The sequence below is a fragment of the Triturus cristatus genome, chromosome 5_1 (assembly GCF_964204655.1).
Source record: "Triturus cristatus chromosome 5_1, aTriCri1.1, whole genome shotgun sequence".
Taxonomy (NCBI): domain Eukaryota; kingdom Metazoa; phylum Chordata; class Amphibia; order Caudata; family Salamandridae; genus Triturus; species Triturus cristatus.
Window position 1 is genome coordinate 318,841,284 of NC_140587.1, and position 24,019 is coordinate 318,865,302.

The following is a 24,019-nucleotide window of genomic DNA, read 5'->3' on the forward strand; positions in this document are numbered from 1 at the left end:
GGAGCAGCCCAACCCACTGGGAAACATCACAACCCATATAAGCTTTTCCCCTTTTTCCCTGACCTTAAGTAAAGTTCAAGGGGGTCCCATAATTGTTGCTAAACATCACAACCCATAAAGGGTGACTCGTAGCGGGGCGGGCAAGCTATATGTCAGAGCTGTCCTGAAAGCAATCCAGACAAGGGAAGCAGCAACCACCAGGGAGGGGTAGAGTGGACCTGCACCATGACAAGTCCATAACTGCAGAATCCCTCGCAGCCCAACACTAAGAACAGGCCCACCTGGGTCAGGCCAACATGGCGCAATACTCGGCCCTAAGTGATAGCTAGGGACCGAAATACAATTATGGAGGAAATCACAGTCCGCTCAGTCATTCTCGTCGAGTGACCCAGCTGCGCCGTCCCACAGAGAAGAAGCCTGTTGACTGTTCATTCGTTTACCGCTCCTTTCCCAATCGCGGAAGGCCTTCTCAAGGGTCTGTGGGTCCGAGTAGATCTTGGGCTTCCTGTCAAAGAGGACCTTAAGACGCGCTGGGTATAGCATAGCATATTCATTATGCTGGTCTCTCAGCTTGCGCTTCAAAGGGTTGAACTGCCGCCGTGCTTCCTGCACTTTGAGGGTAAAATCGGGAAACAGGGAGATGTCAGATCCTTCATATCGCAAAGGTCTCATTTCTCGTGCCCTGCGCAATGCAGCGTCCCTGTCGCGATAGTTTAAGAGCTTGGCGATGATTGGGCGGGGAGGGGCGCCCGGTTGGGGCCGGGGCCCGAGTGAGCTGTGCACCCTTTCACCACAAAGAGTTGAGAGAAAGTGTCCGCGCCCAGGAGAGATGTCAGAAGGCGCTCAACAAACTGCTCCATATTGCCTGTTGCTGTGGACTCCGCCAAGCCGGTAATGCGCAGGTTATTTCTGCGCGATTGGGCCTCCAAGTCCTCCGCCTAGTCGCGCAGGGCTGCAATAGCATGCTCCATCTGTTTGCGCGTAGCGTCGGCGTCAGCTTGGGCCTCCTCCACCACAGTAATGCGGCGCTCCGCCATATCCAGGCGCTCTGCCTGCTTGTCGACGCGTTCAGTGATTCTGTCCATTCTGTATGCCAGCGTATCTATTTTTGAGTCTATAGCAGTAAGGCCCTTTTGCATTGAAGCGATAATCTGTTTGATATCCCCCACTGGGTCGTCAACGGGAGCATCAATCTCAGGGGTAGCCCCATCAACCCCCTCCTCATTGCGCCGGGACTTGCGCTGCTCGAAGTGTATCTTTGGCTGAGTCTTATCAGGTTTGCCCATGATGGAGTCGACTGTAGTGAGACGCAGGGCAGAGGGAAGGATGTAGCCAAGAGGAATAAGGCCGCAAGCGCCCACCGCCAAGACACGCATTGAGCAATGGCCTCAGGTCCCAGCAGCAGAAGCCCGCTTCACGAGGGCAGCCAGAGAGAGAGAAGGCCTCCGCATCAGCCGAAAATAAATGCGAGGTAGAGCACCCCTAGCACACCAGACACGAGCCAGCAGGGCAGTCAGGAGAGAAAGGAGGTGCCCACAGCCAAGCTGAAGGGGAACACACCTTACTGCCTTCTCACCAGGGCTCCAACGAAAATGACCGCTCCAAAAGGAAGGCAGACCAGTCCAGGTGCCTCGGCCCCATAGCAGCAGCAGCAGCAGCAGCAGCAGCAGCAGCAGCAGCAGCAGTGGAGTGGAGTGGAGTGGAGTGGAGTGGAGTGGAGTGGAGTGGAGTGGAGTGGAGTGGAGTGGAGTGGAGTGGAGTGGAGTGGAGTGGAGTGGAGTGGAGTGGAGTGGAGTGGAGTGGAGTGGAGTGGAGTGGAGTGGAGGGAGGTCACCCCAGCGGGTCCGCGGTTCTGCCACCGGAGATGCCAGGCCCGCAGGTGGATAGGGGCAGCCAGCCGCAGTGTCGCAAGTTAGGACAGCAGGCGCGGGCAGCCGGCTATGTGCAAGCGGGACCAGCCAGAATGGTGGGAGAGCCGATCTGAGGCCAGTGCCCCAGGCACAGCACCGCCGCGGTGCCCCAGCTCGCACTGCAGTCCATGCCGGATAGGGCGACTAGGATCTAACAGCCACCGCCAGGCAAAACTCCAGAAGGATGCAGCCCAGGTGACCCGGCTGCCCAGCAGCATCAGGAAGGTCGCAGGGGAAGGAGCGTCGGGCCAGGCAAGTCCAGCAGGCCCACAGCAGCAACCCTGTGTCTCCAGGAAGGTCTTCAGCATGTAACAGTGGAGCAGGACAGGGCATCCGGTGCAGGCGGCCAGCCGCTCTTAGGAGGGGCCGGTCAGAGAGACGCAGGAGGCGGACAGTCCCAAACTCGAGGCCGTGGATGGAGGACCCAGCCGCGCCGCGGCGCCCCAGTCTCCGCAGCCTGCCATGTAGGGTAGTGTGGCGGAGATCAAACCGCTACCGCAGGGCCGCCGAAAGGTGAAGCAATCGGGGCAGGCAGAAGAAGGCAGTCACAGCGGGGATATGGCCGGATCATTAACGGATGGTGGCGGCGTGTAGCGGAGCTCTACGAAAGTGCGGCCATCTTCCAGCTGAGCAAGCTCCGCCCCCCCAGGCCTGGTTGCTTTTTGTACCAAGCTACCCAGGGGTAAGTACAGGTCAATTTAGGGTTGGCTTGTGCCTCACCCTGACCAGGATTGCAGTTGCTGCTTGACCAGGGCCCCAGTAAAACCACAATCCAATTTCTCACGTGTGCTTGTGGTCTTGCACTTTTTATTTAGTGGCAATATGTTTGGAAGATGAAACCCAGTTGAATTGTAAACTAACACCCCAGGTCCTGTTACCTACTTCAATACTTGTGTCGCCTCCAAAACGTTTTATATATGCGAGTATAGATACAACATCAGTGGTAATGATGTTTGGAGTTGAGTTCCTGAGTTGGAGTGGCCACAAGTGAGAATTAGGGAGCTGCCATGAGCCTGTAACCATGCGTAAACGTAGGTTGTCACATGAACATTTATTTACTCTGATTTCCTAATAGTGAAAAATGTGTTTAAGTAAGTTTCTCCCATTTGAAAAACTTTATATAGAAATGCAGATGGCTATAAGTGAATAACGGAGATGTGTTTTTTTCGAATGATATCAAATAGACACAATTCGTAATGAGAAACGTGATATTACGTGTTATTGCCCATTCTAAGGTTGGAATTCAGATGGAAAGCTAATAATGCGCCTAGTAAATAATTACGTAGATACACTTAAAATTGAGGCCCTTAGAACTACGCCTTCCTTGTTTCGAATGTGACAAACCATTATGCTGACCTCTACCAGTATGAGTAACATATTTAAGGGTGGGCTAAATTGCCAATAAACAGAAGCTGTCTCATCCTGTGTGTTGTGAAATATTTTCTAGGATACATGATTATAAATATGAATGTCAATGGGCCCCATTCACAAAGAGCAGGAGAAAAAGTCAATAATTGTACCCGTTAGATGCAGTCCATTGTTGTTGTCAAATACACTTTTATTGATTTCCCAAAGAACTCTAGTAATACTCCTGGAACATTTGAGTTTTTTTGTAGTGTTCCAAATGGTCTCATGCTTGTAACATTTAAACATGTGAAATTTCCACCAGTAGAAAAGTACATTTTGTGTTATATGTTTACAGACCCCTTGTTTGTGCTCCAGTTCATGTCGGGGGCATTCCCTGCCTTTTCCTAGTATTGAAATGCATTTACATTTGTGCTTGAGAGAAGTAAAGTTGCATGTACTGGCCAGCAAACTATCTGAAATTGGTATGTGAATGTTCCCAAAAATGCAAGCTTGCAGGCATTGACCTACGCTTGCAAGTAGGGCCGCCCACACACCCAGACCCAAGTCTGAAGTTGTAATGAGTAAATGTTACCACCTGGGGGAGTTGGCATACCCGCAAATGTCATCATCTACAGCAAAATTCACACATGTTGAAGTCAGGCATACAGAACAGGTTTTGAATCAGGTCCACTATGTTTCCAATGTATGTTTTCTTGTTTATGTATGTAAGTGGTATTTGTAGAGCACGACTGTAGGAAGGTAGGATCCTTCTGCATGGTTACCTCCACTTTTTGACAACCAGTTTAAAATAGAAAGTCTTCCTTTGGGTATAAAGAATTTAACTCATACTTAAAAAACTAACCTGATTAAAAACCACACAAGCATTCATCCAAATTGAGGCCAATATCACCAAGAAGCACTGTATAAATTCATATCAACTTAAATGAAGGGGTAGGGTTGGGCCAGCTGAGCTAGGGGAAGGGAGTGAGTGGTGGCAAGAGTTTTAAAGCATAATGTCAACTATTATCGTCCCAGGTTTCCTAGTACAAATGTAACACTGTCCGGTAGCCCGCTTGATACTAAAAATGTACAATTTCAACTGTTAGAGCTGCCTAGCACGACTGTATATTGTTGCATAAAATGTACGATACTGCACCCAAGACCTTCCAAGGATGCATTTAAATTCGACTGTGCAGAAAGCCTGATGAAAAACATATATATGCTGGTTTATACAGGATGCTTAATGTTTCAAATTAAATAAAGTATGTTTTAAAAAAAATAATTCATATCAACTTATACACTTTTATTTAAGAGATTGTAAAACAGGCTATTCATAAAGATCTGTGTTCCATCAGACCTATATTAAAAATCAGAATACACACCAAAATTATTTCATATGCAAATAGACAAGCTTAGGTAAAAACATTAGAAATCCTATTCACACAAAGGGAGAATATCATAGACATTTGTTTTCGTCATTAAAGGCCCACTAATCAAACATTGGTTAAACCACCACCTTATAACAGAAATTCTCTTATTTCAACCAATGTTGAGTCGATTTAGTGTCGAAACGTTTCAGCATCGACCTGTTTTGGTGGGTTCTTAATGATCCAAACCACCTACTTCGGGAAAGAAATAGATGTCTCCCACTAGATACAATCTATCACAAAACATATGAAAAGAAACAAAAAACATGTTCAGATTTAATCAAGTCTCTACAATTTCAAACAAAGTGTAGATGTGCTCTAAATAGTACATCCTACATACACATAAAAATACATATTTAAATATCTTGGTGGTATAAAATTTACACTTATTCAAACTTTTGTTTGCTCAAAAAAGCCCTGCTTAACATGTCTCAGTGATATTGGAATTTCTCAAACTGATGTTTACTAATACACATCAACGCTCACACAACACAACTATAATCCTCTCTATATTTCATAACCCAACTTATTGGGTGAAACCTCGATCCTTATGCCTCGTCAAGGGTTTCCCAACAATCCCATAAACATGTGGATCTTTACTATGAACTTTGGAAAGGCAAAAAGAATGATAAGGATCATATATAGAACAGCTGACTAGATATCGCACTAATGTCATATCTCAACCCCCCCCCCCCTTCCCCCCCGAGATCAAGTACAGGAATCAAATTACCTGACGTTATTTGTAAAGTTCCTTTTTCACACTGTGTGTAGGATTAAACAATCTCCACTGGTTATTCCTTCCAAAAAACGGTTACAATAATCAGTTTTTATTGGGGCCCAATAGGTGCCTATAAATGTCAAGAGAATATATTCATAAAGACATCGTACTTGTTTGTATTTTATCATGGATTTTCAGTATTTTTTTTTTTTTGATACATACATACACACATATATATATATATATATATATATATATATATAGAGACAGACAGAGAGAGAAATGTACTCACATTAGCTTCATTTATCTACCCAGGGCGTAAGAACACCAAGGGTCTCCCATGGGCTGAAGCATGTATTATGCCACCCATGAGAGACCACTCAAATTGTGACTACAGGCCTGCGATTGCAGCCTGTGTAAGCTGGTGCTAGCACCACTTACGACAGATATAGGTTTCCCTATATCTGAGATCACTTCACTTAAAACCTATAAGTCACTCCTAGGGCAGGCCTTTCAATCCTGAAGGCAGGGTGCTGGGTCCTAAGTGTGAGGGTGACCCTGCATGAGCGGGGCACCCCTAAAACCTTCGGAGTCCATTCTCCTGGGTTGTAAGTGCATCAGCCATCACGACATATAGAGTGGCCATGCGTCATTACGTGATGACCATCTCTAAACTGGCTGTAACGAACCCTGTCATCTTTGGTATCAAACATGTTGGAATCATACCCTCGCACCGTAAACAGTGTGGGAGATATGATTCCATGCACTGTAAAGCTCCTCTGGGAGGCCCTAATTTCTCCAGGTACTAGTCTTCCAGAACTGGACAGCAAGCTAGGGCTGCTGCCGACCAGATGCACGTTTCTGCCCTCCTGCTTCTGAGCCAAGCTCGAGCAGGGGAAGATAGAACAATAGATATCCTGTCCCAGACAGGATTTAGTGTATTTGCGCAGGGTGGGGGCACTTGCCAGCGCCACTGAGAGTGCTTGAAGGGCACATTTGGTGCCCTCGTTGCATACTCCAGTTCAGTCCAGCTCAGGGAGTTGTTGGCTCCTGCTGTGGTGCGAAACTGGACAAAGGACATGGGAGTATCCTCCCCACTGTCCAGCCCTTCCTCTGGGAGGGACCCATGAATTGTCCCAACCCTTTCCGAAGATTACTTAAGGGCTTACCTGTGGGTGTGTGTTGGACTTGACCTTTTTGCAGGGTCATCCCTAAACTTTTTGCCTTTCTCCTAGCCTTTTTTCTGACATGGTGTTGGTGGTTTTAGGACTCTGGGCACTTTAGCACTGCTGTTCAGTGTAAAGTGCGTGTGCTCTCTGTGTTAAGTATGGTAAGATTGGTATACACCCGTTTGGCCTATTTAATTTACCTGTCAGTCCCTTGTAAAGACGTATCTCATATTACCAGGGCTGGTAAATTAAATGCTACTGGTGGGCTTGCAGCGCTGATTGCGCCACCCACCAAAGTAGCCTTTCAAACCTATCTCAGGCCTCTGCCATTGCAGGGCCTGTGAGCCAGTGTTACTGCCGCTGTGACGTGGCACCTAAAGTGTGTGCCATGTCCGTGATCCCACTTTTACTACATGTCAGTCACCCCTAAGGTAGGCCCTAGCTAGCCCTATGGGCAGGGTGCATTGTAGGTAAAAGATAGGACATGTATCTTAAGTGTGTGACATGTCCTGGTAGTGACAAACAGCCATTTTGGTTTCTCAATACTGTTGGGCTGCCCTTCCATAGGAATGCATCGGGGATTCCCTGATAAGTGGTAATTCCTGAAATGAGAGGTGCAGCATGGTCAAGTTTGGTAAAGTGATAATAAATGCTACGCAATGGTGTGCGCAGATTTATTATAACTATTTTAGAAATGCCACTTTTCTGTGTGCTATGCGTCTGCCTGCCTGATGTGAATTGCATGTCTGGCTTTTGAGTGACAGGGGCTGGTGGGGTGTGTGTGGCTCCAGGAGGGGCAGGGTGAGCCAGACCTAGGCTGAATGGGACATCGCATTTGGAGTGGTGGGAGGAGTCCCTGGTCCCTGAATAGGATTGTGTCTGCCCTAGTGAATGCTGCCTCCGCCCCTCCTGTGGTGTGTCTGATGACGAGCCCCCACCTGACAAAGGGGAAGAGGAGCCTTGTAGACAAAGTGTTCCAATTCCCCCCTGAACCAGTTTTTGCTGGTTCCCTAAGCCCTGTGCTGGATTAGACAAATGGAAAAGGTGATATAAATAAAGGGGCTGTGACCCCATAAAGGGTGTGCTGTTCCTGGACTTTTGGGTGCTGGCTGCTGCTGGGGCCCAGGAGGAACCGCCATTGGGGCTGCCTCCTTGCTGGAGGACCCTGTGTGCTAGCCTCCCTGCTGTGCCCCTTGGACCTTCTTCTTGAGTTTCCCAGGACCTTGGGAACTCCTAGTGTCTCGTGAACGCTATGTTTTTTTATCTGCCTCAGGAAGGAGGAGAGCATGGGGTGGGTAGCGCTAAGTTGCAACCGGTTTGGAGGGAATCCCGACATGGGGATCCCCTCTCCCAGTGATGCCGTGGAGTGGGTGCCCACCCGCACTCTTTGCGTCTCGAGCGGGAGCCCACCCAGCTTATTGTATATTTAAATTGTGGGTGGCCACCCCGCTTATGCTTTTATTTTGGCGGGTGCCTACCCCGCGTCGGTACTATTTGAAATATGCGGGTGCCCACCCTGCATTGATTACTTAAATGAGAAGTGGGTGCCCCCCCCCACGCATCACTGCCAAGATCCAAAGAGGGATCACCCCGGTGGCCCAACCCGAGAAGAAGCCGCGGCCGGCCCAACCAGGAAGCCAGGCGGACTTGCCTGACTCTGGGCTGCGCCACGAGAGGAATTGGCCCCGGCTGCCAATCGCAGCGTGAATGGACCGCAAGAGACAGCGCCTGTGGCAGTGAGTCAAGGCAGGGCTCACATGAGCTGCAGGGAGCCCCGCATGCTGCCCAGGAGAAGAGCACGGAGACAGAGGCCTGTGTCTCGCCAGACCGGAGGAGTCTTCCAAGAGCTCCGGTGCATGGAGCTCCTACCAGGTATTGTGGTGCCCGTGCTTGGAGCCGACACGGGGGAGTCCCGATGAGCGCAGAGTCCCACTGAGAGCCGGTGAGTGGGGGATTTAATCGATGTGAGGCACAGTGCCAGTTCTAGTGTCTGGGCGGTCCCGCGAGAGAGCGGGCCGCCCCAACGATGGGGGCATATTTGTTTTTAGAGCCCCGTGGGGGTCCAGAGGGCACAGTGGTGCCGGGCCCCTTTATGGATGTTGTCACAGCTGCGTCGCCGTAGTGGACAGCTGCAACGTGGACATATTTGTTCCTAGGGCCCCAGTGGGGGTCCAGAGAGCACCGAGGTGCCCATGCCTGCTCTTTGTTTGCTCACAGCTGCACCACCGTAGCGGGCAGCTGCAACGTTGGCCGCATCTTTGTTGTAGAGTCTCGGTGTGGACTCCTGAGGGCACCGAAGCGCCAGTGCCTGATTCTTTATTGCCTCAGTTGCATTGCAGTAGCGGGCAACTGCAACATGGGGCACCTTTATTAGAGAGTCCCAGTGGGGGCTCCTGAAGGCACAGTGAGTGCCCATGCCTACAGTACCTACACAGCCACACAGCAACATTTAGGCCTGCGCAATTGCGCACTTGCGAATTCGCTGCATTGACAGCTGAGCCCTGACTTTGCTGGATATAGGGCATTGAGCCCTAGAGAAGGCCAGTTGGCCTGGGGGTCAGTTTTATGTGGTAGTGCGCAAGGCCCTAATCTGATCCCTATGACATAATGTGTTAGTGTGTAGGATGTGTATGCATAATGAGTTTATGCTTGTGAGGCCTAGTGTGTAATGTGGTTTATTGCCTAATGTCATGGGGCCCGATTCACAGAACAAACTTAAGACAAAATCCTAAACTTAGTACCATTTTGGTATTCACAGAATGCACTTACTACTTCTGGTATTCACAGAATGAACTTACTACTTTTGCGATTCACAGAATAAACTTACTACTTTTGCTATTCACAGAATGGATTTAAGACTACTAACTTTACGTCTGCACTCGGGCCGGAAATTCCGGCCCGGAGGCGGGGCTTCCGGCCCGGAGGCGGAGCTTCCAGCCCGGAGGTGGGGATTCCGGCCAGTGGCGGAGATTTAAAATCTCCACCTCTGGGCCGGAAGCTCCGCCTCTGGCCCGGAAGCCCCGCCTCCGGGCCGGAAGCCCCGCCTCCGGGCCGGAATTTCCGGCCCGAGTGCGGACGTAAAGTTAGTAGTCTTAAATCCATTCTGTGAATAGCAAAAGTAGTAAGTTTATTCTGTGAATCGCAAAAGTAGTAAGTTCATTCTGTGAATACCAGAAGTAGTAAGTGTATTCTGTGAATACCAAAATGGTACTAAGTTTAGGATTTTGTCTTAAGTTTGTTCTGTGAATCGGGCCCATGATATTTTAGGATGGTGTCTAATGCTAATGTGATAATGCTTAGGTCATTATGGTACCAGTAGTTACTGGTTGTGTTTTGCATTTACTTACCTGATCTGATGGTTGTGACTGTGGCCTGATTGGCCTGGTCCTGTATTTAATCCCCTGTGAATATTACCTAGTTCCAGTTGGCACAGTGTAAATGTGTGATTATGTGTCTAATGTGCTTATGATAATACAAAGGCTATTTTTTGATATAACCTTGTGTGGAGTTTCTTTTGTAGTGTGCCTAGTTTGTTGCTGCTGTGTGTGTGTTGCGCAAATGCTTTACACATTGCCTCTGGGATAAGCCTGACTGCTCGTGCCAAGCTACCAAGGGTGTGAGCAGGGGTTATCTTCAGTGTGTAACTCCCTTGCCCTGACTAGAGTGGTGGTTTCTGCCTGGCTCTGGCGCAAGTCTTAACCAACCAGAAATCCCCTTTCTAACAGTGGGTCCCTAGATTCGTCATGGAACAAGATTCAGATCACATACCACTTCAACTTCGACCATCTGGGCTCTCTGGACCTTGCTGGACTTCGTGTTGGAAACCGGGACTGCAACTAAGAAGACTCCTGCTGCTCCTGGTCTTGTCCTGCAAGTCTTCTGCAATATCTGTGCCCATGCTCCATACAGATTCTTCACAGTGCCTGTGGACATCCAAGACACCCGAAGGAGTCTCCCTTGGAGTGAAGGGGTCACTCTCCTGCATCTGCTGGCAGCGCAACGCAGCTGAACCGGTCTGCTGATCCCAGGCTCCCACAGACTCCAAAGGGCTCAGCAACACAGGTGGTGGTTCTGCAACTCCCTCGAGGCCTGCCCTGTCCTCTTACCTAGTTTGAGGCCAGTATCCTTCATTGGAACCGCTGGAACAGAATCCCTGTGCACTGCGTTTACTTGCCATTGCTGAGGCTTTTTGACTCTCTCCTCCAGAGATCTTCGGGCTCCAAGAAGCTCCTACCTCAAGCATCTCCTTCAGCCAAGATCCTCACCTGCATCGCATCTTCTGCACTATGGGCCTTCATCTTTTGGTGAGCTACTCGAGGTCCTCTTGTGACTCCTGTGCCTTCGGCCCATGAGTCCTCTCGAGGGTCTTCTTTGGCTCCAGTGGGCTCCCAGATTCCTCGGGCCTGCTCTGACTAGGGTGAGTCACTTGAGCCTTGCTGGTCCCGGCACTGCACCTTTTTCATTGACTACATTGCTTGCCGCTGCCAAGGCTTGGCCCTTGACATCCGACATGGGACCGCTCGTGCATGGCTCCTGGTCCGCCTCTGCGTCGCCTGGTACGTACAGCTGCAACTACAATGGCACCGTCAACCTCTCCTGCATCTCCGACATCAGTGGGCATTCGTCTTCCATGCCTCCTGGTCACTCCAGGGTGACATAGACTCTGTCCTCTCATCCTGAACCCACTTTTGGGTTCCACCGGACACTTTCATCTTCTTCGGCAGCTGCATCTTTTCTGAAGTCCTCCATTGTGGTCTACGGCGATTTCTGATGTCACTTCACACCTATGCACCCAGCTTCCCCGGTATAGGTATTTTGGTCCCAGGGGGGATGACTCTCCAACCTTCCATCTACACAGGGTGTCTTCGGGTTCCACTCGGAACTGTTCTTCTTTAAAATGGCAAACGCGACTTACCGATAGACTTCCATTGAGTAAGCGGTTGTGTTCCCATTTTACACACTAACTCTGTGGGGTTCCTAGTTACTCACCTTGGGTGGTTTCTTGGGTCCCTGACTCTTCTACGTCTTCTGAGTCCACTCTTGACTTGACTTGACTTGAGTTGTGGTTTGCATTCCACTATTTTAGTATACGGTTTGGTCTACCCCTGGAGACCACTGTGTTATCTGTGCTATTTATGTATTCTATTGACAAAGTATTGTGTGTATTATGCATATATCTCCGGGTAGGAGATATTGTCTTGTGTTAGTGAGTGTTAAGAATAAAATATATATTTTTTATAACTACACTGTGTGGTTCTTTTTCACCTAACCTATACCCTTAGTTTAAGTACTGGTAAAACAAGGTGCTTTACACTCCTTCTGGACTAAGCCTGAAGTCCGCTCTCCACTGCTACCATTTAGAGAGCTTTCTAAGGTTGTCTAAGCCCACTAAAATCACCATAAGGATTGTCTGGATTAGTGCAGAGTGCTACACTTACATAATTGAGCACCATATACTAAGCCAGCCTCTCACAACGTAGATAGCCAAGAAAGCTGCAGAGCACTGTAACATGACATAAAATGTGCATTTGTAAAGCACATGTTCACCCAGAAGGGTATCTTGACGCTGAATAACAGATGTTTGTTGTTAACCAACCGAATAGTTTGCATTGTATCTACTGCAGAAGGATGAAAGGCTGAGTGGACCCACTGGGATTTGAACCTGTGACCATGAGGTCGAACAGAGGCCCTTTACAGTGGACACATTAGTCCACTGAGCCACCAGATCCAGCACGGTAAAAAGCAGGCATACAATCAACAAGTGATAGAAGAGATGGCAGGTTATTATATTGATACTGCACTGTGATGTAGTGTTCTTTAGAGGGGTGTCTCTTCAACTCTTTCCTAACCTCGAGCAGCATTGGGCGATTCTTACGGATAGACGTATGCGGTTTCAGATCCAGGGTGGATAGCGGGGAAAAAGGTCTACTGCCTTGTGTTTTCATTTTTATTCTTCTTAGTCTCCAGTCTGATGGTTGCCTGACTGCGGGCGTGCTGAGCATGGCTTGGACAGGCCTTCTACTCCACCCGGCATTTTCCCTGTGAGATGAAGCCCTTGGAGGCTGGTTTTGAAAACTCATGGCCACTCCTGGTGCCTCTGTCACTTCCCCTAGCTCATCCAGATTAATTGCAGCAGGCTCAGGGAGGCTTTAAGAGACCGAAGGAGTTAGGAAGAAGGACATTAGAGTGAAAATGATCAGAGGGGGATAAGAGGGAAGGAGAGAAAGAAAATGGATGGATGGATACAAAGAGATAAACTGTGCAAGGACACAAAGGTAGTGGGGCTAGTTTGAGCATTTTTGCCAGGATCGTTCCTTAGTTCAGCCGTTGTATTGAGAGCCACCAGAGATGGTTAGCGTGTCCGTAAGATCAGCAGAGGTGCTGATCAAGACAGCTTTGCAAATGATACAGCTGTTTTTGAAGATTGCGCTTCCCCCAAATGGAGCCAGTGAAATTCCATCTGGATGGAGGTGATGTGATCATATTTCTTCTGACCCTGGATGAGACTCTCTGTGGCATGTGGGATGCCTTCCTTTAAAGAGTTTTAGTGTGGAGTGTCTGTGGCTATGGAGCGGGGTGTGACCACCTTCCAGATGCAAGATCATGAGGGCTTGAACAGCAGTTATGAAGTGGCTTTCTCGAAGAAACAGTTGCTTTTCTTTAGCAGAGGGAGCTAGTACCACGCTGTCTTTGTGTTTTTTTAAATGTCATATTTGTCGTAAAAGTGATGATATAAATACAGATTTTGGTAGTAATATGTATCGAATATGCAGGGGTATGCCCATTTTCTATAAAGCCAGTGCTCGCTAATGTTGTCAAGCCCTTTGTTTTCACTCATAAGGGTTTGCCTAGCACATTTCTAATGTTTATGAACTAGTAGCACATTTGGCATCTGGGAGCCCATTACTGTTCTCGAATTCTCATGGTTGACATTCTTCGCTAATTTAATTATTACTTAACAAAAGTTCACATTATTCCGAGCTCCAGTCTTCCTTGTCCTAGTCCCTACAGATACATGTTAGGCTCTGTACTTAGATAGGATTTTCCTAGACTAACAGTAACAAATAATCTTAAAATGCATACCTCTGATCCTGCATGCCACACAAATGATCCGGGGTAGCGCACATCCTAATCTACCAAGCAAACTCTTCTGTACCCTATCATGTCAGCGAACCCAAAAACTGAAAGGAAGATCGGGCAGTCAGAAATGGAAAGAGGAAAAGTAAAACTCCCATGTAATGACTATCACTAACATGAAATTGGGGCTTTCCTTACTCACCTGTGTTCCTTATTCTTGCAAACTGTGTTTGTAACCAAGTGGAAACCACTAGACCACAAGGAAGTAGAAGAAGACACTGAGGTCAACATCTGAATCACCCAGTGACCATCAATGAAAACTAGCAGATGGAATCAGCTAGACTAAGAGGTCAACACACATGAGCCAAACACTGAAGTCTGAACCCCATCCACTGCAGCCTGTAATGCAGTATGAAGGTGTGTGACGATGTCATGGTGGCCACCCACCCAAAATCCCACTTAGACTGACCAAGAACCTGGCTAGAGAGCCCTGTCATGCTGCCAGGCAGGAAAGAGAAAGAACCTATCAAAACCAGAGGTTAATGGAAGCTGAAGAGGGAGTGGTTACATTGCTAAGAGCCTAAAAGTATTAGATATTGATTTGACCTTTTAAAAGCTGATAGGGCAAAAAATCGAAATGGTCTTTTGATTTCCCATCTGTAATTTGCAAAAGACACCCCAGAGAAAATGATGCTCAGAATGATATATTTACCTATGGATGGTTCGTTGCAGTGGCCACACATTCCCCTACCTTGTGGGAATTGTTCACCGCCGAGGTGGCACAGGTGGGAGAGCACAACACATTGTTGAAACCTGCATACGATGTCACAACACTGCTCCTCTTCCTGCATGATGTTGAAATCAGCGGATCAACTCTCTGGATTTAGATTGGGCAAAGAACGGAGCCCGCCCACAAACAACAACCCTGCTCATTTTAATCCCAGGGCTAATTCTTAAAATATCGAGTAAATTAGCAACAGACCTAAAAGTGGGGCGATATCTTCCTCCGATCTAGGATGAAAAATATGGCCACGGTAAACCAAAAATGATAACGGTCGTGAGGCATATCGTCAAAGAAATGTTGGCTAAAAAGAGGTTTATCGTCATCATTTATTATATTTTTGGCATGTGGAAAGTAAAATGCTGCGATTACATTAAATACTTGAGTATTGGGAGGTGTTCTGTAAATACTTTTACTTTTCCAATTTGCTCAACCTGTAAATACGTTTACTTTTTACATTTAATGAATTATCTATTGGTCCTTTCGGACATGGGAAGGATATGTTGTCGAATTCCTAAATTATCGACTAGAAGACCTGGTTTTTCGTCCCATCTACGACATTGACTATGGCCAAACCACTTTTTTTTTCTGATCCTAAAATTGTAAATATATGAAATGTGATGCAGTAAGTAAGTACATTTTGTTGGTTAGTCAATTAAAACCTTAATTTAAGCACAATTACACATAGTACAATTGATTATAATAATACCTCTGAATAAAATACTGTTTCTGGACCAGAATGCTTTTGCTGTCTTTATTCGTTCTGGAGTAGGTCTTGCCCTTTCCTTCTTAAAGTGTTTCCTGTTGTGTTGTTATTACCATGAGATCATGCAATTTTAAAACTGTTATCAGTTTGATGCAAATGTGATTGCTTATTAAAAAAAACGAGTAAAAATGTTTAAACCCCCACATGATGTATAAAAACTTAAATTGTCGTCACCCTCATTAACTTACAGTGCTCCATTGCTCCCTGTATAAAGGTTCATGTTATACGAATACCAATACATACATGCGTACATAATTATGTTCAGTTGAGCCTTTAAAAAAAACACCCCACCTGGTCCAGAGCCAAAATGATATTGTAATTTAGAGATACTAATAAGGTGGCTAGCTCAGAGTTCATTCTCAAACCTGACTGAGCCTTGTGTCCCGGGTGTCCAGCCCCCCCAATCAAAAGGGCAATGTTGCAAGGCTGTTGCTCTAGTTGGGGAGTGGGAACAGTGCACACCTACCTTCCTTTTTGTATGCAGTTGGAACATGTCACTGTATTGTGATAATGGGAGGAAGTTCAGATATCAAAAGTTGTGTAACAAAAGCAGAGGTCCAAGGGTAAAATGAAGTAGGGGCACAGGGCAGAAATAGATTTTGTTTCTGACTGTGAGAGGAGGGTTACTGCTCTGCGCGTTTCCGTACTGCGTTTCATCCGCCGACTGCATACCTCTGATGAAACAGCCTCTGCTTTGTTTCGTCACGCGCGCACTGGAATTGGGTGCTGTGTGCTAAACATGAGGGAAGCCTCTGCTTTGTACAGCCACAAACACACTGCAGCAAAGTGTGGCATGCCACGCCCGAAAGCAGCGTCTGCACTGTAAATTACCACTCACTGGAGCAAAGCATGTTGTGCCACACATGAACGGAGCCTTGGCTCTGTGTGGGCCCACACCCACCTGAGCAGAGATGGTGTAGCACTCATGACAGCAGCATGTGCGCTGCGTAGTCCCACACAGAAATTGGAGCAGTGTGCGGCATGCCACACGTGGAAGTATCTTCAGCCCCGCATGGTCCCACGCTCACCAGAAAGCGGTGCAAAGTGCCACTTGTGGAAGTCTCTTGTGCTCTTTACATGCACATCAAATCAACAATAGGAGTAAAAGTATGTTGATCTGCATCTAAAAATTGTATTCATCCGTAATAAAAATAAAATAAAAGAAGATGGTACTGCGGACCTTAGCACTTCCAGCTCTCTGTAATAGTGAGTGGACAGGAAAGCCAACAGGCAATTTGTAATGTTTTAGGCAATAGGTAAGGAATTCCTCCTTACTACCTTTGATGTATGAACCTTACTGAAAGTCTGGACATCACAACGTCAGCTACTCTTGATGGTGAGTAAGCCTCTATCGAACATTATTTGGTGTCATTAGGAGCCATTTTTATTGTCAAAAATAGGACACAATAACCTTGTGGCTTTGTCTCTACAGAGAGAATCCTTGAAGAGACTACGGCTGCTGCTGGAGAGCAATCATATAGAGAATCGGGTAAGACCTCTCATTGCCATCTGCCTGACGCCTTGCTTCCATGAGTTTTATGCATCACCCCGACTCAAATTTTGTATTTCACATCATGCACTCCCCCTCCAAAGCACAATCCCTACTCACTCGGAGCTTACCGTCTGTTTATTTTGCTTGAATGCTCTTTTGCCTGACTTTATGTTGCCTGTTGCATTTGGATTTCACCCAGTATACACCCCCAGTGAAGCTAGCATGTCTCTAAACCCCTAACTGGCCCATAGAGGTGGCTGTGCTATAAGTCTTTTCCTTGCACTGACTGCACAAGCAGAAATTCACCTTTTGTTGGTATATAAACAAAATGAACATTTCCTGTCATGAAATAAAAAATATTGATAGCACCCATCAAACGAAAAAAGCTGCTTATATGATGGTTTACAAATCGCGAAATGTGTCTACAATAAGCTTTAATGTATTCCCTTCAGATGTAATATATTGGGTAGACGTGTATCTTCCTACAGTTAGCACTAAGACAAAGTGAATCTACTGATGTTCTCATGTTTAACTAAAAAGTATTCTGATAGTCCCCAGATATTACAGTGGTGGGATTGTTGGCCATGCTGTGCTTTGCAGAAAACATTGAATATTTCATTACAAAGACGTGTCATATGATCTCTTAATAAGAACTGCTTTTTCTCCCCAATTCTGTCTCAAAGAGGAGCATGCTGAGCCAGAGCTGGAAAGGCAGAGGCAAGTGGTCCAGCAAAGCTCAGAGGAGGCAGCAGCGACCACAACCAGCAACCACATCGAAGAAAATGGAATAGATGAGCATTTAGTGGTGACAACAACCGCCAAAACTGGTGAGGTATTCCTGCAACGCTCCTGCCATCACGCCAGTGCCAAAATAGAAGGGGAATTCTAGGCAGTGTTCGCAGGCACTGCAGAAACGTAGTAGCTTTCCCAGGTGTACAGGTAGTTGCACAGCACGTGTATCACTTCCATAAGGGTTTGTAACAACTCACCGGAAGGCGCAGTGCTGCCAGTCACCTCATTGTGAATTGTCTTCAAAGCAATATGCTGCCTGGTTGATGTTGTGCAACTTTTATATCTAAAGAACAACAAAAGTGATCTTTGTAGTTGAATATTTTAAATGTCTTCACTATTTTGGCAGTACATTCAGAAATGTCCACGCCATCTCAGGGCACCATGAACAAACCTACTGATGTTTGAGGCAGTGCACAGTAGCTCTTTGGAAATAGCAAATGTGGGTGTGGATCATGAAGTGATGGTTGGAGGTAAATATTTGTTTGTAAGGTACATTGCTTCCTCCTGTACAAGATTTCAGTATCTTACAGGAACACATGAATAAGCTCCTGCGGCTCCTATTAATACCAGCCAAGAAGTGCAGCTGTGGCCGACATTCACAGACCTTACTTATGAGTGGTTGTGGATCTACAGACCTTTAGAAGAGTGCAGACAAGTGCAGAAGAAAGCACCAGGGTGCTGTGCTATTGCACAAGGTGGGAATTATGGCATTAAAAAGAAGACAAGATTATTACAAATCTTTTGACAAAACAAACTGTGACGAATGGAGACAGATAATGGGAATTTTCATCTGGAGAGTGTGAGGAAGGTGATACTGCAGAGACCGAGTGGATGGGGACGAGGAGAAGGGAAAGGAAACTTGTTTTAGTTGGCCCTTTCGGCGAGCTATGAAGCCAGTGGCAAGAGAAGAGCAACTCGTGCAAGGATCCAAGTTCAGTGCCGGATATGTCGCAGAGGGGGAGGTGGCACAACTAGGGCATCGCCATGAAAGAGTGGTAGCATAGAGTAAAAGGATAACTACATCAGGAAGTGCTGCAAGACAAGTCGGTGACATTTAGCAGACAAGACGGTTCCAGCTGTGAACGTTCAAAGTATTAGAAGCTTCTTTTGAGATATGAATGAGTGATGGGAGTGAAATTGAAGATTTACTGCCCCTAATTTGTGTTAAGAGCAAGATAAGCGGGGAGAAGGTTATAATCAAACGGGGAGACTAGACAAAGAGTCTACAAATGACGCAACACCAACTGCAAAGAGACACACTCGTGCAAAACAACAGCCAGGTCTCCTCTACTTTGCATCCAGGTTTTGGTGGAAGGAAGATGCAGGGTCCCCCATGTAGACGCTTTGATTTATGTTCTGAGGTGTACTTATTGCACAGAAATAATGTTTCTTTGTTTCCACATCTCTGTTTACTTTTAATAATAGCTGCAATGACTAATATTGCATTATATTTTCAGTGCCTTTACAGACAGTACATATTTCTGTTTTTGTACATCTAATATTGGGAGGGATGTAGAACACTGTTATTTATACATAATTGTTTACCAGACGAGACTTGTTAGCCTATTTTCGTAGTGATTTTTTTTGCTGCCTGTACTCAAGTTCAACTTGCAATGTATGTCCTATTACAATTATTTATAAAAAATAAAATCTCTGCATTATTAACTATAATGACGGGTGAAACAAAGGCCCTCTGTGTTGTACCTGTGCCATCTATACCCACGGGGTATATGTTAACTGAGCGTTCAGTCCAGTTTCCTCTTTTTTTAAGATGAGTTCGCACTGTTACAGAGTCAGTTGTATTAACCAGCTGACACTTGCTTCACTCACTCTGTGTATTCCCTGGTGCTTTTTCACAGCTGTTATACAAATAAATGAAAAATCCACGACCCCTGTGAGACAATAACGTATACCTTTGGGAGTAGAAGGGATACAACTCAAATTATAGCACTTCTACCAACACTAGTGTAACCTCTGGGTCATATCATGTGAAACTATATAGGGGTTTATTATGATGTCAAGCGGACTTACGTACGCCCGACACCGTCGCAGATACGGGTCCGACCAACCCCTGTTCGGCGGTCATGACCGCCTAATTGCGATGCAACCACACATGGTGCGGTCGCATACTCACATTTCCCTACAGCCGTAGCACAGGCTTCCATAGGGAAATGGGAGATTGTGTTCATCCTTGCACCACGTGGCAAGCACCTCAGGTTGCCTGCCACACGGTGCAGGGATCAACAAGGGGGCACTATAGGTGCCCCTTTTGACCCCAACCGGAGGCCGCTAACAGAAGGGGGCCCTTCTAGGTGTTCCTAAACTCGCTTTCCGACAGGCTTTATATGTCGGAAAGCCTGGCAATGAAAGCCTGCCGGAAACCAAGCATCGTAATCTGGACAGCTTAAAACGCCGTCCATATGGATAACGGGCGGTCTCCGACTGGCCGATGGGCTCTTTGAGCCCGTCTGAATCCAACTGGAATGAACAGCTGGTTTCACTTCTGACCCCCTAAATTGTAATTAGGCGGTCGGAAGTGAAACAGACAATCTCAGTCGGAAAGTATCCAACCTAATGTCGGAGGCTTTCCAACCAAGATCATAATCGGCCCCATAGTGTTGGAATGTTTTACTCTGTGAGATTGTTTGATAGACCGAGAAGAAAGTGGTATTTGATATGCTCCTGTCATCAGCTATTGATATCAGGTACAAGAAATAAAGCGCATAGTTCTCATCTGTCAAACATATAATAGATAGACTGTTTTCTTTGTGAGCCAATTACAAACTCCCCAGAATTTGTGTCCTTAAAGAGTAATGGTGCCCTGCTAGCGTAAGTACTTTTGTATTCACACACACACACTAGCACACTCAGTTGTATCATGCAAGGATGTTGTTCTTTAATTTACCACTCTATTTCGCGAATAACTAACTACTGATAAGATTGAGTATTATTTGAGTCTTGATCAAAATCCCTTTGGATGTTCATTCAAGTGTCGACTGTGTACCAAAGAAAACCACATCTATAGTTTGAGAAGTTATAACTTACGCTTATGTATACAAGTGCACAGGACCTGATGGAGAAACATTATCCACTTGGCTGACCATTCACAGCTGCCATTTGTCATGTTATTCCTTTCTGTTCGCTGGTGGTCAGTGCAATGTGGATATTTGGGCATCAGCCATATTGAGATGATGTCATTTCTATCATCAGTGTGCATGATGAGTCCTTGAGTTTTCCGTAAAGGCATTTTTCAATGCCATCTTGGAAGGACTTAGTCTGGATAATGCGTAGTTATTATATTGTATTTGTAGCATTATTAGCCACAAGTTGGTTGTATTGTTGTGATACTGTGTTAAGTGACGCCCACACTACACTGACATGAGACAGGGAATGCCCTTTGGTTGTTTCATGTATCTTTGGTCATTGCCCTTTTTGTGGCTCTTGCATCCACTGACTAATGGTAATGTTTTTAGTTCACTGTTAGTATGAAAATGTTAAACTAAAATTAGATATAAATGCTGTATTGCATTGTCCAACTTCCCAGCGCCCCCACATTCCCTGCCTCTCTCTAGCCTCCGTAGACCCAAAGGAATTGAGCAGTAGTGAGTGACGCTCTAGCACCGCAAATTAATGTCTCTCTGATCAACTGTGGATCTGCCGGCCTGCGGCAGACATGGGGTTTTCCTCTATCAGCAGCACCGTCCGTGCTACAATGAGCACCACCACCGATTCCACCACCAATACCAGTACCACCACCATCAATACCAATGCCACCACTTCCAATACAACCACCTCCACCAATGCCACCACCAATACCACCACCTCAGCGCCTCTCGCTCACTAGTAATAGCAGGGGCACTGTAAGAGGCCGTAACTGCAGCCGAGATCATACCTCCCTCCCTCCCTCCATTCCTGCCATAAAGCACAGCCCGCCCCCTGCACCAGGAGGTGGAGGCAGGGCTCTACTACAGCTGGAGTGTTTTTTATTAGGCTAAAGACAGCAATGACATTATGTAATGCCATACTGCACACTCAAATCATGGAGAGGGCAGGAAATAGCCCCCCCTCATGCTGTTTCTCCTGAGCCGCGACCGTGTAATCACAGAGCGAAAGGTGTTGGAGCGCTCTGTTAGTGTTTATAGCTCGGATCATATGTATCTCTTACTTCACACTTTGTGTCTGTGTAATTTATAACACTTACACTTCTTCATAACTGCATTATTTATCACTACTTTGAAGATGTCGCAGGCCGGTCTCTTCCTCTGATATATACAATCTAACAAGCGGTCGAGAAGGCCCTTTATTGTAATGCAATAGGTCTCTTATTTGCGAGAGTTTAAGTTATTAGTATTGTAAATGACAATGCCTTTTATTTATGTTTTAAAACCCAACACCTAAATAAAAGGCATTGTCATTTCCAATGCCAATTGCTCAAACTCGCCTGAATGCGAGACCTATTGCTTTGCAAATGCTTGTTTTGCCTGCGAAAGTCAAGTTCTCCCACTCAAGTTCGGCTGTAATTTGGTTTAAAAAATAACGAGCTGCAAAGAATGAATGCTTTTGTCACGTTATGTTGCACATTCCGTGCTTCAGCGAGTGACTCGTTGGACAACCTGTGCTGGCTGGAAATAGAGGCGCAAATGAGCAAATCACGGGGAAACTACTTGGAGTCGGCAATGGAAGCACTTGGCTTTAAAGAAGCGTGGGCCAGTCCCATGGAAAGAACAGCCTTCTTTTGATTCATCAATGCTTCAGCAAAGACCTTGTCACAATTGCAGGACAAGAACTCATTTGCAAAGAAAAGCCATGCTTGGACACTTAACACATATCAGAGCTTGAAGCCCCAAGCATATTTGACAACTCATTTTTCACTGGCAGTAAAACGCCAGTTTGTGGTTTCGATTTGGACAATTTGACACCAAAGACCTCAAACCGTTGTGGAAGATTTGCCCGTCAAAGCCAAGCTGCTGTTTATGTGGATAGAAACTAAAGACGGGTGCCCACATTTTTTGCACATGATCAGCAGTCCTAGAACAAAGAAGGAAGCGACTCAGACCACTTCTCTTCCAACTGTGTATTCGTACCTGTAGGCAATCTGTAATTTCTTGGCTGAATGGAGCTTCAATTCCCCTAGCCTGCCAAAAACATTTCTGAGCCAGGAGAAGAAACTGCTTGGTGACCCATTAGGGTCTCTTGTGCATGTGGATTTAGTAAAATTGTGTTTCTTTAATTTTGCACCCGCACTTTATAGCATTTCCGTAAACAATGAGGATATAGAGGGTATCAGCCAGCATCAAAACCAAAATAATGTCCAGATAGAGAACACAGTGCTTGAGTCTGGTGAAGTAACAGCTTGGCGAAGCATTATACGAGGGCCTCTGGCTTACGCGTTTTTAAGCTAAACGAGGATGTTTATATGCACAACGCGCGTGCACTTTTATATCATGTTACGGGTGAATAAACAGCATAGGACACATCGTACCAGGAAATACTTGATAATGCACTTTAAGTAAAAGAATGGATGTCTTACGTATAATTCACTTTGCCCCTTTACAGCATCTTCCGAAATTCTAGGTCTGAGAGCTTCGCATAGCAACCAATGAAAAATAAAGCAGTGTAACAGTTTTGTAATGCCAAAAAGGTCATAAAGTAGCCCTAAAGAAGTGAAACCACTGTATTAGTGATTCTTGCTCAAGCATTTTAATTTCAGACGGTGGGTAATATGTAAAATGCGCCTACACTTTCACAGTCTGTCAGTTTCATAATGTGGGAACTAATAATTGAATGATCTACAACTTATGGTCGCAGCACATTGGCAGAACCTCTATCCTATGTTGCTTTGGATTTTTATTACAAAATTTGTCATAGCCAATGTGTTGCAACAGTCCTTCGTTGCAAGGTGAAATTGTGCAGCTGACTTGTTTTAATTGTTTAAATGCAGCAGTCATTAGGTTATCAAATGATCATTATTAGAATATTTGCATTCTATTGTGGAATTATTCATTAGAATGTTTGACTCTTTTTGTAATGGTTTGTATTAACTATACAATAAACTTTACTTACTTATTATCTTGCGATGAGGTGATGTCCAAATTGTGGAGGTGCCACACTGTAAGAAACACCAGTCATGTGTGGCTCTATATGCATGCCTGGGTGCACTAGTGGAATCTATACCCCATGCCCATGCAAGATCCCACGGATTTTAGAAACATGCCTCTTTCATGAGATCCTGCTCATCTGTAGTCTATGGCGTTATCAACACAGAGTACTTAACTTGTAGGTCTGCCGGAATGTCATTTTAGAAGGTTTTTGTATCCAAATGCCCTGAAGCAGCCCATGGGATGCAGTGCTTTATGTGCTATAAAAGGCAAAAATACTAGTTGAGTTTTTTGGTCCTTCAACATTTGGATTGTAATTTCTAGCTCAAATGCATTCACTTCAGATTAAAATATTAGATAAGTATTGCTGAAAGTGAAACACCGGAAAAGAAGCAATATTACTGAGTTTACTCTATATACACTGAAATCACCAAGCAGAAAA

The 24,019-nt window shown here is 45.9% G+C and overlaps 1 protein-coding gene across 7 annotated transcripts in view; it reads left to right on the forward strand.

Moving 5' to 3' along the window:
- Window positions 1-24,019, forward strand: part of ENPP2 (ectonucleotide pyrophosphatase/phosphodiesterase 2) — a 721,223-nt gene that overhangs the window by 645,475 nt on the left and 51,729 nt on the right. For 4 of the 7 annotated variants that reach the window (XM_085605056.1, XM_085605050.1, XM_085605051.1 and 1 more), the window contains 2 exons: window positions 16,628-16,684; window positions 17,371-17,514. The exons of the other annotated variants lie outside the window; for them this stretch is intronic. In XM_085605056.1, the coding sequence (XP_085461182.1) occupies window positions 16,628-16,684; window positions 17,371-17,514 (201 nt within the window). The remainder of the gene's footprint in view (window positions 1-16,627; window positions 16,685-17,370; window positions 17,515-24,019) is intronic. 7 annotated transcript variants of the gene reach the window in all.